Source organism: Phaseolus vulgaris, chromosome 2, assembly GCF_051622355.1.
Source record: "Phaseolus vulgaris cultivar YP4 chromosome 2, ASM5162235v1, whole genome shotgun sequence".
Lineage (NCBI taxonomy): Eukaryota > Viridiplantae > Streptophyta > Magnoliopsida > Fabales > Fabaceae > Phaseolus > Phaseolus vulgaris.
Window position 1 is genome coordinate 38795717 of NC_143499.1, and position 17630 is coordinate 38813346.

Sequence of the window (17630 nt, forward strand, 5' to 3'; positions counted from 1 at the left end):
TTTTTAATAGGAATCTCTATTCTTTTTAATTCAAATTTGATGAAGTACAAGTTTAGAAGTTTAGAGAATAGCAAATAGTTAAATACAACATTTTGTGTGTAATCGGCCAAAATTTAGGGTTGTCAATAGTTTTCTAGAGTTTTCATTTTATTAGTGAGAAAGTGTTTTTCAAGTAAAAATAATATTTAAAAACCAATGATAATGTATTCTTTTAAATATTTGATCATGCTTATCTCAAAATTAAAATATAATAACGTAAATAAATTAATAGTGTCTAATCAGTGTCAATTATTTTAAAAATGAGTTCAAGAAATTGAATTTTCTTTTTAGAAATAATTATTTTGATTCTTTCACATATATATTTGAGATATAACTAATTTATAAATTGATATCTAATTAGTTATCAAAGTTTTAGCTACCACTTATTTTAGATTTTAAACTTGATAGATGAAACTTTGGTAACTAACTAGATATCAATCTAGAAACTAGCTTATAAATTGGTATATAATTAGTAAATTTTAGCTATCAACTACTTTAAATGTTAAACTTGTTACCTAAAACTTTGGTAACTAATTAGATGTCAATCTAGAAATCATTTATTAATAACAAAAATTACTTTATATATCAATAATTTTTTTTATTATTTAATTTAGTCAATATAGTAAAAAGTTAGACTCTATTTAATGATTTTCTTATAATGTTTTAAGAGGCTGAATTAAACTTAAATTTGAATATTATGGTATCAAAAACATTCATAATCGATATTTAATTGAATCTATTGTGTCATTCGTTATTGAATCTATTGCTACATTCGATATTCTTGGTGTGAATACTTGATATTCTCACGCGAAGTGATATTTTAAAGATCTCACATCGATTATGACCAAATTATAATGTATAAATAAATACAAATATTAATTTAGTAAACTAGTTTAAAGAGATGTTGATAAACTTACATTTCATTAACATAATATTCTTTGTGTAAAATTTTATTCCTACCATACTAGTCTCATATATATTGGTGTGTGCCTTTTGTAGAAAATTGTGTGTATTAATAAATTGAGTAATTACTTTAGATAGATTAAAAAAGTTTAATGGGAAAATATTTGGTGTACAAAATTATTTCTAATAATTTCTATTTTAAAATTCTTTAAAAAATATTATATTATTACTTATATGAATATTTTATATTTTATTATATATGAATATTCTTTTAAGATGTTATAAATAATTTTTTAGTCTTATGAATATGTTCCTATGATATTATATATGAGTATATTTTATATTATATTACTACATATCAATATTTTTTTTCGGTCCACTTGCTCCACTTATCATATAACTGTTTTCTAAACCTGCTTTGTTATAGCACATTCACTTGTTCTGGCAACCAGACAAAGTTACTTACAATATATGCTTCAAGTCTCCAACTATAATAAGAGAGAGATGTGTGACATTAACGTAGTAGGCTTTTTTTGGCTACATGTTAAATGCACTAGCAATTTTTTTACACCCAATGAGTTATTGAATATGAGCATCAACCCAAGTGTTAATCCTACTTTATCTCATAATGATACCAACAATTTGACATTTTATATTATGAAGCATTTCAATTGGTAAGTAGTTTTCCGGTATTTTAAAATTTGCTTGTATTTTCAGGAATCATCTTATTAAAATTTCATGACATCTCATTGCCTTCCCATGAATATGTCTCTATTGCTGCTCAAAGAGAAACATGATACTAAACATGATACTAAAGAGAAACTGTTACATTGGAAGATGTGTAATTAGTATTGGGTTTACCTGTTATGGAGAGGTTGTCATTGGGATCACCGACAATGAAGTCAAACTTTGAAGTCAAAGACACTGACGATGACATTCCACCTCCGCCCCCTACTACCGTTACATTCGAACAACGACCACTATTACGAAGTGGATTTTAAGCCTAACTCAACCCCATAAAACCAGCTCATGAAGTTGAGGTTTACACCCACTTATATACAATGAAAGGCTCTAATCTCTAGTCGATGTGGGATCTCCAACACACCCCCCTCACGCCGAGACTGCCAACTCATGCGTGGGACTATATATTATGGGTGGTCCGATAGCGGCCCAATAGCGGGTAGCCTGATAAGCCCAACAAATACTCGCTAGGATAGGCTCGAAATGGCTTTGATACCATATTACAAAAGTGGACTTTAAGCCTAACTCAACCCCATAAAACCGGCTCATAGGATTAAGGTTTGCACCCACTTATATACAATGAAATGCTCTAATCTCTAGTCGATGTGGGATCTCCAACACACCCCCCTCACGCCGAGACTACTAACTCGTGCGTGGGACTATATATTATGGGTGGTCCGATAGTGACCCGATAGCGGGTGGCACGATAGGCTCAACAAATACTCGCTAGGATAGGCTCGAAAACATGCTCTGATACCATATTACGAAGTGGACTTTAAGCCTAACTCAACCCCATAAAACCGGCTCATAGGGTTGAGGTTTGCACCCACTTATATACAATGAAAGGCTCTAATCTCTAGTCGATGTGGGATCTCCAACACACCCCCTTCACGCCGAGACTGCCAACTCGTGCGTGTGACTATATATTATGGGTGGTCCGATAGCGGGTGGCACGATAGGCCCAACACAAACACTCGCTAGGATAGGCTTGAAATGGCTCTGATACCATATTACGAAGTGGACTTTAAGCCTAACTCAACCCCATAAAACCGGCTCATGAAGTTGAGGTTTACACCCACTTATATACAATGAAAGGCTCTAATCTCTAGTCGATGTGGGATCTCCAACACACCCCCCTCACGCCGAGACTGCCAACTCATGCGTGGGACTATATGTTATGGGTGGTCCGATAGCGGGTGGCCTGATAAGCCCAACAAATACTCGCTAGGATAGGCTCGAAATGGCTTTGATACCATATTACGAAGTGGACTTTAAGCCTAACTCAACCCCATAAAACCGGTTCATAGGGTTGAGGTTTGCACCCACTTATATACAATGAAAGACTTTAATCTCTAGTCGATGTGGGATCTCCAACAGCCACAAGGATGACTACGAAAAAGACCACCCCGTGGCACAACTTCTCATAGATGACAACTTTTCCTACATTTCTATTTTTTAATCATGTATAAATTGTACTTATTTATCATTTTATAAATATTGTTTAAAACTACCCCTTTTATTTATAATTGTATCAACTATAAACACTACTTCACAAACATAATTTCAATTTTTTTTAAATAACAACAATATTTTTAATTTTAACAAATATTTAAAAAGTACTAAATATTTTATATTTATTACGTAACCTATTTTTAATCCAACTTAATTTAACGTAACTTTGTTTTTTCTCAAAACAAAATTTAGTTTTAAATTTTTAATATTATTTATCTATAAAATACAAATTTTCACAACATTCACTAGTGTAAAAAGGCCCATTTACAACAATACATTCACAACGCTTCTACTATCAAACGTTGTCCATCAAAATGCGATGCCATTTTCGAAATTAAAGCGAGTATGAAATGACAGCTATGAGTTAAAGCGTCGTTTTAGACCAAAGCGTTTGGTCTACAAAGATGGTTATAACTAGTAGTCGTTATCTTAAAGCAAGCGCTTGCTCTAAGACATCGACTACCACTCATAGTCGCCTTTGTAAACCAAACATTTTTGTCTAAAACAACATATTTACCTCAGAATCGCCGTTTTACATTCATGCTGAGATTAGGGCACCATGTGTACTGAGATTAGGGAGGGTATAAAACGACGGCTTTATAACCGTTGTTTTAGACTGAATGCATCATAACGGCTAAATAGATGTCTTCTTTGCTCGAAGAGAATAGACTACACACTGAAAAACAACGGTCAGAAAGCCACTATTTTAAGGCTTAAATAATCGTCGTTGTTCACCTTTTATGTACCAGTGTTTCTTATTCACTTCATGTAATTTTAAACAATCTTTAAATTATTATTATTATATACATTTTTTAATTTTAAAAATATTAATTATTTAAAAATAATTTAACTGAACTTGTCAACCAAATTAACAACTTTAATTTAGATAAAATACACTGAAGTTATCAACCCAGTGATCAATTTCTTCACAATTTATTTAAATTGAAGTTGTAAATCTAGTTAACAACTTTAATTAAAAAAGACAGATTAATAAATTTAATTGAAGTTGGATACAACATTTGATAACTTTGACTCATAAATGTCCATTTTTGAATTTTTTTTTCCTACATTTGTCGGTTTGTGTAATATTCAAAGTGAATTGCGACAATTTGGTAAATTTTCCCAAGATAAGAAGAAAAGAGCTCTTAAAACCACAAAAAAATATGATCCGAGTTGTCCGAATAACGGTTACACCGATTAAATGTGTTGGCCACAATTCTCCCCTTGGCTCATTGCTAACTCCACAATATTCCAATTTGATAGTTGCCTTCGTTCATCTTCCTCCACTCTGCTTCTTCACCTTGCTGCTTCCCAATCATGTCAGACTCAACGGCAAACAAACATGTAGCAGTCTTTCCTTTCCCTTTCGGCACCCACGTTGTGCCTATCTTGAACCTTGTCCTCAAACTCTCTCAGGTCACTCCAAACTGTTTATTCTCATTCATCGGCACACACAAATCCAATGCATTGCATTTCCCAAAACCCCACAACCCCCATAACATCAAGCACTATAGCATAAATGATGGAATCCCTTACGAGGGTCACCCATTAGCCAACCACCCAATTGAAAAGGTCAATTTTTTTCTCAAAACTGGTCCTGAGAATTTGCGCAAGGGTATACAGATGGCTGAAGAAGACACGAAGAAAAAGGTCACATGCATAATTTCCGATGCTTTTGTACCCTGTTCTCTCGTTGTGGCTCAGACTCTCAATGTTCCTTGGATTGCATTTTGGCCACCCATGTCATGCACACTTTCTCTATATTTTTACATTGACGTGATACGCAAGAAGTTTGCAGACTGTGATGAAAATGCCAGCTTTGATTTACTCCCCGGGTTGCCCAAGATGCGTCTTCAAGATATACCGCATGATCTTCTTTTTGCAGGAGAAAAGAAGACAGTGTTTTCAAGGACGTTAGTTTCACTGGGTGAGGTGCTACCTCAAGCCAAGGCAGTTGTTATAAATTTCTTTGAGGAGTTAGATCCACCTTTGTTCATCAAAGACGTGAGATCCAAATTGCAGTCTATGCTGTATGTTGTTCCAGTTCGCTTCCCGATATTAACTGTGGCAGATCCCAGTGGATGCTTGTCATGGTTGGATTCGAATACTTCTAGGACAGTGGCATATGTTTCCTTTGGGACGGTGGTGACGCCACCTGCACATGAGATTGTGGCGGTGGCAGAGGCATTGGAAGAAAGTGGATTTCCATTTGTGTGGTCTCTGAAGGAAAATATAACGGGTCTTTTGCCAGATGGGTTTGTTCAGAGAACCATCACGCGTGGGAAAGTAGTGCCTTGGGTTCCACAAACCCAACTCTTAGCACATGATTCGGTAGGAGTTTTCGTGACTCATTGTGGATCTAACTCCGTGACTGAGAGTCTTTCCAGTGGGGTTCCTATGATCTGCAGGCCATTCTTTGGAGATCAAATGGTGGGTGCAAGAGTGATAGAGGATGTTTGGGGCATTGGCAAGATAATAGAAGGTAGGGTGTTCACCAAAAACGGATTGATTAGAAGCTTAAATCTGATTCTGGTGCAGAAAGAAGGGAAGAAGATTCGAGACAATGCTCTTAAGGTGAAGAACTCTGTGGAATCTGCATCTAAGCCTGAAGGGATATCAACAACCCATTTTAAGACTTTGGTTAAAGTAATTTCTAGCTCTTAAAAGCGTGGGAAAGTTGGTAGTACCCAGCTTCGTAACAATTTGAGTGGTTTAGTTTAAGTTGAGAGTATAGCACAATGCAACATTATTTATGTAATACAAGCTGTTTTTAGAGTTTGTTTATTATTATTAATTATTATCATGAATGGAGAAGTTTTCAAGTAAATGGATAGATTTTGTATAAAAATTACATCTTCCTACACGGTTCACCAGGCCTCCTCCTTCATACTGTTGTTTTCGAGAATGGAGCGATAAGAAAGTAATCTAACCTACATATTGTTGTTTTCGAGAATCGAGCTTATAAGAAATTTATGAGTAATAAATGTTATTAAATTTTTTTTTTATTTTACTATATCAAAAAGTAAAATTAGTTAAAGAAAAAGTGAAGGTTATCCTAAAAATCTTAAATAGTGTCCATTAAGTCTTTTTTATTAAAAAAATAAAAATAAAGTGTGAGTTATATGGACATAAACTAAAAAAAAAAATTGTGTGAGTCAAACGGTCACAACTGAAACTATAAATAATAAATAATAATAAAAATTTAAAATTATGTAGATTAAGCTCACGCAAACACACATATATATATATATATATATATATATATATATATATATATTTAAATATGTAATAAAATTATGAAGGTTAAGCCCACGCTTGTTTAAAAATTGTGTGGCCAATCTGTTGACTAAGCTCACGCTTCTTTGAATAAACAATATAAAATATAATTTTGTGTGGGCAACATGCGGGCTAAGCCCACACTTCTTTAAAAATTATGTGGCCAACATATAGGCTAAGCTCACGCTTCTTTAAATAAACAATATAAAATATAATTTTGTGTGGGGAGTATATAGGCTAGGCCTACGCAAAAAACACATCACTTATGTCCCACACACCCGCCACTATTTTTATGTCGAGCACATTAGCTTCCAAATTTTAATGATAACTACACTTTTGCGTCCATTTATTATAGCTAATGTCCCTTTTTGACCCATGCTAATAAACATATTTTTTTGTAGTGTTTTATTCAGTATGGACGATGTTCTTAATTGTATTAATATAGTCGAATAATTTATCTTACTTGATTAGGAGTTAACCTTGTACTTGATTATATGTTGCTTCAATGTTTCGTATATATTTTTGATTGTATAGGGCTTAAATGATGTTAGCTATATATAATACACTAGTTCCTAGATTCGAAATTTTTTTGGTTTGAGAGATTTAAGAATTTTGCCAAAAATCAATTCTCCTATAGGGTTTCCTTGGTTGAGATGGTTTTGTCTATTGTTCTACCAATATAGCTATTGTTGTATGATTCAATGGTGTTGAATTTTCTTTTTTATATTAGTCAGTTTTAACCATAAATTGACTCTAATGTTATGTTCTATTTTAATGTACTCTGTTGTAGTTGTGTCGAATCCAGATAACATATTATGGTAGTATTTGAGTAACATGTGATCCTTCACATAGAACTTTTCAATCATGTGACCGACCATCAACTGATAGTCACTATTGCTTTTAACGTGTCTTGCACCCATGTATCGGGATAATGTCAACCCTATGATGATTGCATAGTATTCAACCTTTGTTTGATGTTTTAAAATCAAAGTACTGATTATTCTAGGAGCAATCCTATAGGTCTTCAAGCATCACCCTAGTGTGATTTTCCTTCGTATTAAAGGATCAGTCTACATGAAAAATCCACTGGTCGTGTTGGGGTTTCTTGGTTTTTGGCCTTAACTCACTAGTGAAGTTTGCCAAACATTGTGATTTTATTGGTCCTCTCGATTCATACTTGAGCCCATATTCAAAAAGTTATGATAAGCAATTGATCATCTATCTGGCTAGGTCGATCTTGGAAAGAACCTTGTTTATCAGATAATTAATTCTTAAAATCATCTAGTGGTTTTGAAAGGAGGGCCTCATTCTCTAAGTTATAGTTATTAGAGCCAATATTGTTAGAATGGATGGCTTTAAACTAGAGGGGGGTGAATTGTTTAAAGAGAATTTTTGTAAACTTTTAAAACAAGAATGAATTTATCTCAGGAAACTATTGATAAGAAATTCAGTTTACCAAAAACAACAAACAAAATCAGCACAACCAGAAAAACAATCGGTTGTTTATACCAGTAAACAACAAACAAAACTGAATTTAAAGAGTTAGAGATAGAGAGATTGTACACAGATGTTTATACTGGTTCACTCCAAACCCAGAGCTACATCCAGTCTTCTCAGAAACCCTGAGGAAATCCACTAAGCAATCACACCTTGATCACTTACACAACAACCAAGAGAATGACCTTGAACACCTCAAGAAACACACCCTCCTTGGTCAACACACCTACACCAAGATTGTTGATCTTGATCCCCTCAAGAACACACAACCAATCTTAGCAAACACAAAAACGAAACTTGTTTCACAGAGTACAAGGATTACACTTGTTACAGAAGATAATCTGAAATCAATACAAGCAGAATCCTATTCCACAAACTTTGATCAATCACAAACTCTTAGCAATCTCAGCTCTTTGAAAAACTCAAAAACTCTTAGCAAAAACTTGTCAAAGATTAATTGTCAAATCTGTTTTTCTGAATTTATTCAAAGATGTAGTTTGTTATCAAATCTTAATAAACCCTTAAATTGCATTAAAAGATTGGTCAAAACATTTAATGACTGGAGCGTAAACAGTTAAATCATTTAATGCTCAGTCAAAGATAAAACAGTTTTTCTGTTATGGTCTCAAAACAAACAATCGGTTGTTTCCTCGAATCAATCGGTTGTTTTGGTTCTTAACAATTCAACCATTTTAAAAACAGTTTTCAATCTTTTTCTCAAAACATCTAAGTATAAACAATCGGTTGTTTCGACAAAACAATCAGTTGTTTTAACTTAGTTTGAAAAAATTTTACTTTCACAAAGATTGTGAATGCCTATGCTTTAGATTTAATCAAAGGGTGGATTACAATATTCAAACTACCCCAGAACTAAGCTAAACCAACACAGCAACACCAAGCATAGCAGAGGCTTCAACATCCTTCAAAGGGTTTGGATTCTTCAAAGCTTGAACACCACTTGGTTCAACAAATATTACTTTCTCGATCATTTGTTACCTTGTCTCGACCTCTTGAAGTGTTTAACTTGTGAAATAAATCAGTCTCTGCTCCTTGTCTATCTCTTACACTAACATCACACTAACTTATTCGACTAAGACTGATAAGTACACAACGATGGGGTAAGTCATAGAGGGTTTCTAGATTATTGGGAGAGGGTGAAAAATTTGTGGTCTCCAAGAATACCTTTTCACACTGTGGGATCTAATCAAACCTCAATGTTTTCTTCATGAGTTGGATTATTGATTTAGTGTTTTCAACTAATCTTTGCAAGAACCGAGACAAGGACGTTAGTCTACCCAACAATATTTGCACATCCACTACAAAAAAATATGTTTATTAGGATGAGTAAAAAAGGAACACTAGCTATAATAAACAGATGCAAAAGTGTAATTATTATTAAGATTTGGAAGCTAATATGCTTGACGTAAAAATAGTGGTAGGTGCGTGGAACACAAGTGGTGTGTTTTTTGCGTAGGCCTAGCCTACATGCTTCCCACACAAAATTATATTTTATATTATTTATTTTAAGAAACGTGGGCTTAGCCTACATGTTGCCCACACAAAATTATATTTTATATTGTTTATTAAAGAAGCATGGGCTTAGTCAACAAATTGTTCACACAAATTTTAAACAATAATTTTATTACATATTTAAATTTAATTATATATATATATATATATTATGTTTGTTTGGGCTTAACCTTCAAAATTTTAAATTTTGACCCACAAATTTTTTTTTTTTTTTTAAGTTTATGTCCATATAACTCACACTTATCCACACTTTATTTAAATTTTTTTTAATAATGAAGGCTTAATGGACACTATTTAACATTCACATCACCACCTTTATTTTTATTTTTTGCAGCTAATTTTGCTTTTTTGTGTAGTGATCCTTGAGACTCGTCGAACTCCACATTTCTATAATTGTTTAACATTTATTTGGGTTGACCTCGATCCCTCTATGAAGCATGAAGTCGAGGAATTTTACTCTGTCCACTCCACACACACATTTGTTTAAACTCAATCTCATATTATTTCTTGCATTTGTTTGGGTTGGCCTTGAAGACCTTGTCAAGATCATCCATGTGTTTCTCTTCTAACTCAGACTTAACCATTATATTGTCAGTGTATACCTTGACATTTCGAATGATAAGGCCTTTGAAGGCCTTATCCATCAACCTCTGATAGGTGGCACCAACAGTTTTTAGGTAAAAGGTATGACCTTGTAAAAATAGTTAGTATTGTCAATCATGAACGTTGTTTTCTCCTTGTTTCTTAGGTGCATGCGTATTTGTATCCTAAATACGCATTAAGGAAGTTGAGCATTTGTGTCTGGTCGGCCACCAACTAATTAATTTATGTTTAGCAAGGGGTAGGCATCTTTCGGGCATACCTTATTAAGGTTTGGGCAGTCAGTGCAAATTAGGTTGTGTATCGAGCTTCTTGGATGAACCCAATGTTGATAAACTTCCAGCCTCTTCCTTGGTTGCATTCCTCTTCTCATCTCCCAATTTTCTCTTCTTCTGTGACACCAGTCGTGTCTTTTATTAATAATGATTATATTTCAAGCAAAGTCGTATCACAAGCTAACAATTCTTGTGTAAAAGCTTTTTTTAACAAAAGTCGTGAAACCAAGATTCAATTTTTAGCTTCAACATCAACACTAAAGTTGTGCATGACTGTCACGAATTTTTCAAAGTTAAATTGTGTCCCAAGACACGACTTATCCATTCTCGTAACTAAAACATAAATCGTTCATTCTCATTTTATCCAAATAAAATTGCACCATTTTAGTACAATTATATTCACACATTCACATACCACTACATTGACATAATTTTACTTTGACATGATCAAAATTGTGTGATCCTAACACGACTTTTTTCACAATGAAATTGGGTTACATTGACACAATTTTCACAATCTTGTAATTTTTTCAAAATTGACCCATTTCAATAATAAACGGAGAAAAATATCCTTTTTCATATAAAAATCATGTTATTGCAATATTGTTAATACTTATCTTATTGTTTTAAATAAAAAAAATTATATACACCAAAAGTAAATCTAAAATAAGAGACACTACTTTGTTAGTTGGTTTTCAACACAAATTTCACAGTAAACTTAATTTTAAAGTAAAGATATGTAGGTAATAAATTGTTCAATAGAAAAGTGAAAATATTATTAAAAAAAAGCATTTTTGGTATCAATTTTTATATAATTATTACATAAAATTAAAATAACTTTTTAATGGAAGATACTTAAAAATTAAAACAATCTTAATTTATAATTTTTTTATTATCTTAATTAATATTTTATTATTAATGTTCCTACCGAAAATGAACTTGGAGGATGTTTCGATGAGAACTGAGTATTCCTCAGGGGACACGAGCTTTCCGTTGGTCTCCAACAAGAGGTGGAAGTCCACCTAAAAAAAAGACTTTATGATGCTTAAGTCAGTAGGAACACAAAGATGGTGATGATAATAAGTGCTTAACAATAACAGCGTTAAGGGTCTGAGATACAATAGATTGTACTTCGTGATTATAATTCATTGCTCAATAAATAATCGTTCATCAGTAAAAACTCGTTGAATAGACCGTTTTATTTATAATTGTCATTGATATCAATGAAAACGTGATTAAGGAATATACAAAGTCATCCGAGCTTCTTTAACATTCCCAAGCTTATGGGGGTAGGTACAATTAATATTAAATTAATGCTAATTAGTTATAAGGATTAAATAAAATGATATCAAATATAAAAAAAATTGAAAGACAAGGTAATATTTTCAGTTACTTCAAATAATTCTTGAACTTATACAAAAAAAAGTGTGGAATGTTAAGAGTTGGGAAATGTCATTACCAAAAACAAAAGCCGAAAAGCAACTGAAAAATCATATTATGCATTTTTTTAACTTGACTTACTGTCCTGACCAACACATGACTTATTCTCGAAGACTTCCACTCTTACTATTTCATCTTCTTTGCGCCAAACTCTGTCTTTTCTCTTTCTTCCTCTTTTTCTCTCTACTCAAACAACTCCACAACACCAATAATTGAATCCCACAACAGATGTCTTCTCTCTGGTTTCTTAAACTCATCGTCAAATGTCTTGATCATTGTGCATGGTATGCAATGCATGCTTTTTCTTTGTTGATTCATATTCCTTACTTCGATCAACACATGAAAAACTTAACTTAGATTCTTCATATTACTTCTCCAATGTTGTACATGGTCTCTGTATGTAAAGTAAAGTGCTTTTTTTTATCCCCTTGAACTCCATTTCAATGCTTCCTGATTAATGGTCTCTTCTTTTTTTCTGGTCTCTTTTATAGGCCTCTTCTTGCTTTGGGGTACCCTTTGTAAGTTTCTAAAGCGCCATTTATTTAATTATGATTTTTCTTCACTGGGTGTATGGCGTGTTAACAAAGGCTGTCACTTTTGCATTGGCCACTGCTTTTGATGTTGGGATTATGCTCTTTTTTTTTTTTTTTTACAGATGTGCTTCTGTACATGCAATTGAGACCGATTCCAACAAAGAAACTAAGGATTTGATATCATATTGGATACTCCTCTCGCTACTATATCTATTTGAGTATGCTTTTTTTAGGCTTCTTCAATGGTAAGAGCATTTTTTCCCAGTGAAGGAATCAAGTTTGTTTTTTTTTTTTTTGTCTGGGATTGAAAATCTGATTGACTCTAAGATCAATGTGTGAGGATCAAACTCTGCCCTTCCCATGTGTCACTGGGGTTTCTGATTTTAAATTTAGAGATAGGGCATGAAAATCCTTCTAGGAGTCTCTGTTTTTTTATTTTTCTTTCTTCAATGTGTTCTAATGATATTCACAAATTGATATCCAAAGATTAATTAGGAATAGAGATTACAAACTTGAGTTTTGCTCTTCCAACAAAGCCTTTTCCTTCATGAGAAATGAGTGTTTTTTCATAAACCATGTCTAGTTTACTATGTGACTACTAGACCCTTGATTCAGCAAATAGAAAGCAATTTGAGATCTAAGTTGGTTGATCCTCAAGTGTAATTTACTAAAACACAAATTTCTCTTCATTGCAATTAGCCATAACATAGCCAAGAAATCTGCAAAATGATATGGTTACAGAGAATATGCATGCTTAATTCAAGGTTTCTTTGTAAGAAAAATGAACTGTATTGTAATGGTTGATAAACTAGCTTATTATATTTCTTTCTTCAATGTGTTCTACTGATATTCACAAATTGATATCCAAAGATTAATTAGGAATAGAGATTACAAACTTGAGTTTTGCTCTTCCAACAAAGCCTTTTCCTTCATGAGAAATGAGTGTTTTTTCATAAACCATGTCTAGTTTACTATGTGACTACTAGAACCTTGATTCAGCAAATAGAAAGCAATTTGAGATCTAAGTTGGTTGATCCTCAAGTGTAATTTACTAAAACACAAATTTCTCTTCATTGCAATTAGCCATAACATAGCCAAGAAATCTGCAAAATGATATGGTTACAGAGAATATGCATGCTTAATTCAAGGTTTCTTTGTAAGAAAAATGAACTGTATTGTAATGGTTGATAAACTAGCTTATTATATTTCTTTCTTCAATGTGTTCTACTGATATTCACAAATTGATATCCAAAGATTAATTAGGAATAGAGATTACAAACTTGAGTTTTGCTCTTCCAACAAAGCCTTTTCCTTCATGAGAAATGAGTGTTTTTTCATAAACCATGTCTAGTTTACTATGTGACTACTAGAACCTTGATTCAGCAAATAGAAAGCAATTTGAGATCTAAGTTGGTTGATCCTCAAGTGTAATTTACTAAAACACAAATTTCTCTTCATTGCAATTAGCCATAACATAGCCAAGAAATCTGCAAAATGATATGGTTACAGAGAATATGCATGCTTAATTCAAGGTTTCTTTGTAAGAAAAATGAACTGTATTGTAATGGTTGATAAACTAGCTTATTATATTTCTTTCTTCAATGTGTTCTACTGATATTCACAAATTGATATCCAAAGATTAATTAGGAATAGAGATTACAAACTTGAGTTTTGCTCTTCCAACAAAGCCTTTTCCTTCATGAGAAATGAGTGTTTTTTCATAAACCATGTCTAGTTTACTATGTGACTACTAGAACCTTGATTCAGCAAATAGAAAGCAATTTGAGATCTAAGTTGGTTGATCCTCAAGTGTAATTTACTAAAACACAAATTTCTCTTCATTGCAATTAGCCATAACATAGCCAAGAAATCTGCAAAATGATATGGTTACAGAGAATATGCATGCTTAATTCAAGGTTTCTTTGTAAGAAAAATGAACTGTATTGTAATGGTTGATAAACTAGCTTATTATATTTCTTTCTTCAATGTGTTCTACTGATATTCACAAATTGATATCCAAAGATTAATTAGGAATAGAGATTACAAACTTGAGTTTTGCTCTTCCAACAAAGCCTTTTCCTTCATGAGAAATGAGTGTTTTTTCATAAACCATGTCTAGTTTACTATGTGACTACTAGAACCTTGATTCAGCAAATAGAAAGCAATTTGAGATCTAAGTTGGTTGATCCTCAAGTGTAATTTACTAAAACACAAATTTCTCTTCATTGCAATTAGCCATAACATAGCCAAGAAATCTGCAAAATGATATGGTTACAGAGAATATGCATGCTTAATTCAAGGTTTCTTTGTAAGAAAAATGAACTGTATTGTAATGGTTGATAAACTAGCTTATTATATTTCTTTCTTCAATGTGTTCTACTGATATTCACAAATTGATATCCAAAGATTAATTAGGAATAGAGATTACAAACTTGAGTTTTGCTCTTCCAACAAAGCCTTTTCCTTCATGAGAAATGAGTGTTTTTTCATAAACCATGTCTAGTTTACTATGTGACTACTAGAACCTTGATTCAGCAAATAGAAAGCAATTTGAGATCTAAGTTGGTTGATCCTCAAGTGTAATTTACTAAAACACAAATTTCTCTTCATTGCAATTAGCCATAACATAGCCAAGAAATCTGCAAAATGATATGGTTACAGAGAATATGCATGCTTAATTCAAGGTTTCTTTGTAAGAAAAATGAACTGTATTGTAATGGTTGATAAACTAGCTTATTATATTTCTTTCTTCAATGTGTTCTACTGATATTCACAAATTGATATCCAAAGATTAATTAGGAATAGAGATTACAAACTTGAGTTTTGCTCTTCCAACAAAGCCTTTTCCTTCATGAGAAATGAGTGTTTTTTCATAAACCATGTCTAGTTTACTATGTGACTACTAGAACCTTGATTCAGCAAATAGAAAGCAATTTGAGATCTAAGTTGGTTGATCCTCAAGTGTAATTTACTAAAACACAAATTTCTCTTCATTGCAATTAGCCATAACATAGCCAAGAAATCTGCAAAATGATATGGTTACAGAGAATATGCATGCTTAATTCAAGGTTTCTTTGTAAGAAAAATGAACTGTATTGTAATGGTTGATAAACTAGCTTATTTTATAACACATGCAATTCATTCTATCAATATGTTTAGCTTGTTTTGAATATCAAGAGTCCATGTGAAACCTACTATTTTTGTTTCATAACAAATCCCGAATCCTCTTTGATTAAAAATATTTTCATTTTCTGATGTTGGTATTTTTATTATTCAGTCATCTAGTGTTTATTTTCACTTCCGTAATATATCTAGTTAATTTGTCTTCTGAATTTTGTTGGAACTCAGTAAAGTACTAGAAATAAAATTATGCATGATGTAGATATAATTATTTCAAGTTAATGTGATTATTATTATTAATTGAAGTTAGTTGCAGCAAATGGATTCTCTTTTCAGCTTAATGTGATTATTAATTTTAACTTGTTTTAACTTTTCATTCCCATGTTTTAACATCAGGTTCCAGTTCTGGCCTTACACTAAGCTAATGATCATCCTCTGGCTCATCCTACCGGACTTTGAACGAGCTTCTTATGCCTACAATAATATTATTCGCAAATGCTTCTCAAATCCACAAGCAGCCATACGTAGTTTAAATAACTGGAGGAAGTTTTTTGTCAAGAAAGATAACTTTTTACTGCATGCAGAGAAATATGTAGAAGAGAATGGAGCAGAAGCCTTAATGAAACTCATTGCTAGCAAGGTAAACATCTATATTGCTGTATGTTTGTGTACCAATAAAAGATGTCTTCTATAGTCAATTGAGAAATTGGGCTAATTCTCCTTTTCTTCTATTGAAGAACACGACTTGCAAACCTGTCGCAGAAGCAACAAATGCAAGTAGAGTTACTGACCATGAAGAAATGCAAAAGGTGAAGTTTTTATGTTGCTGGTGCAGTTATGAAATTAATGTGATTCTTGTTACAAGCTCTTCTATGAGTCATTTCAACCCATCCAAGTCTACTTGTGAGAGTTCTTATTGAAATAGCATCTTGTGTAGACAAATGAGAAAAATCACCAAACAGAGCGCAAAGCCACCAAAGTTTTGGAGGTGATCGAAAAAAATGAAATTCCTACAGGCAATCAAGTAAGGTTTCATATCATATACTCAAAATATAAATTTCTCATGGGAAGTTAAAATTTTAGAGTTGTGCATGCTAAGAAGTCATTTATGAAAGGTTTTGGCAATACATTTTAATAACGTGGATATAATATGATCATCGTGATAACTATAGTAATTTATAAATTATTTTAAATGTATGTAAATGTATTCTTCTAATCATATTAGGTGGGTTTACAATAAGTACTTCACCTCTATATGCTAATCTTGAACATTGCAGGATATTCCTGTGGTGCCTAAAGTTGTGCAAAGTCAGAATGCTTCACCAACAATGTTGGAAACTAAAGGAGTAGTGATGAAAGATAAGGCTGATGGAGAGCTTCCTCAGATTTCTATACATAAGGAAGTTCAGAAGGAGTGGACTTGCGCTTTATGCCAGGTGACAACAACGAGCGAGAAAACCTTGAATGAACACCTGAAAGGGAGCAAACACAGGGCTAAGGAGAATGATATGAAGGCAAAGTTTCAACCTGTTTCACAGAAGCTGAAAAGTGATCATTCCAAAGAGGAAATGAAACAGAAGAACATCAACCATGAGCTAAATTCCAAGACCAAGAATGGAGAGAAACTGCAAAAGAAACCTGCTGGGACGAATAATTCGAAAATAAGATGTGAAGTCTGTAATGTGAAATGCTCTAGCGAGATGGCCTTGGCCTCTCACAGATATGGGAAGAAGCATTTGGCTAAAATTGCAAGTTTAAATCTGAAGTGTGTGAATAACAGGTAAACAAGTTTCTTTAGTTGATGCAACAAACGTTGAAAGTCACATTGCTTGAACTTTGAAACTGCATAGTTGGTGTTGTGTCATTCTGGTTATTATTCCACCTAGTTGGAGACTTGGTTTTAGAATTTCGTTTTCCCAACTTCAGAGCATCGTTGGCCACGAACTCCACTTCCGCACATACTTCTAGCTATTCTTCTTTGTACTTGATGTTCAACATTTTATCTACTCAACAACAACATTTAAGCTTCTGTTGAAAAATGATACATTGAAAATCACAAGTGTTATTTTGAAAATGTGGAGTAACGGTTTCCATCTTTGCATTCAACTAAGCTCATATTGTCTTAAAATTAATTTTCCATCAGTATTAGAAATGTATGAATAAT

The 17630-nt window shown here is 32.8% G+C and overlaps 2 protein-coding genes across 2 annotated transcripts; both read left to right on the forward strand.

Moving 5' to 3' along the window:
- Positions 1-4222: 4222 nt before the first annotated feature.
- On the forward strand, positions 4223-6002 carry LOC137811903 (anthocyanidin 3-O-glucosyltransferase 7). Its single transcript, XM_068613765.2, has one exon. The coding sequence runs from the start codon at positions 4513-4515 to the stop codon at positions 5857-5859; it is 1347 nt and encodes a 448-aa protein (XP_068469866.1). The 5' UTR covers positions 4223-4512; the 3' UTR covers positions 5860-6002.
- Positions 6003-11892: 5890 nt separating this feature from the next.
- On the forward strand, positions 11893-17564 carry LOC137811904 (uncharacterized). The gene is made up of 7 exons (XM_068613766.2): positions 11893-12097; positions 12305-12331; positions 12469-12591; positions 15863-16106; positions 16204-16275; positions 16404-16490; positions 16744-17564. The coding sequence occupies exons 1-7, from the start codon at positions 12042-12044 to the stop codon at positions 17248-17250; spliced, it is 1116 nt and encodes a 371-aa protein (XP_068469867.1). The 5' UTR covers positions 11893-12041; the 3' UTR covers positions 17251-17564.
- The last annotated feature ends 66 nt before the right edge of the window (positions 17565-17630 follow it).

Excerpts from the sequence above, each read along its gene's own strand:
- LOC137811903 (XM_068613765.2), top strand. The coding sequence starts at position 4,513 with ATGTCAGACTCAACGGCAAACAAACATGTAGCAGTCTTTCCTTTCCCT.
- LOC137811904 (XM_068613766.2), top strand. The coding sequence starts at position 12,042 with ATGTCTTCTCTCTGGTTTCTTAAACTCATCGTCAAATGTCTTGATCAT. Across the intron at positions 12,592-15,862 it reads TTTTTTAGGCTTCTTCAATG|GTTCCAGTTCTGGCCTTACA; the intron begins GTAAGAGCATTT and ends TTTTAACATCAG. Across the intron at positions 16,107-16,203 it reads TGAAACTCATTGCTAGCAAG|AACACGACTTGCAAACCTGT; the intron begins GTAAACATCTAT and ends CTTCTATTGAAG.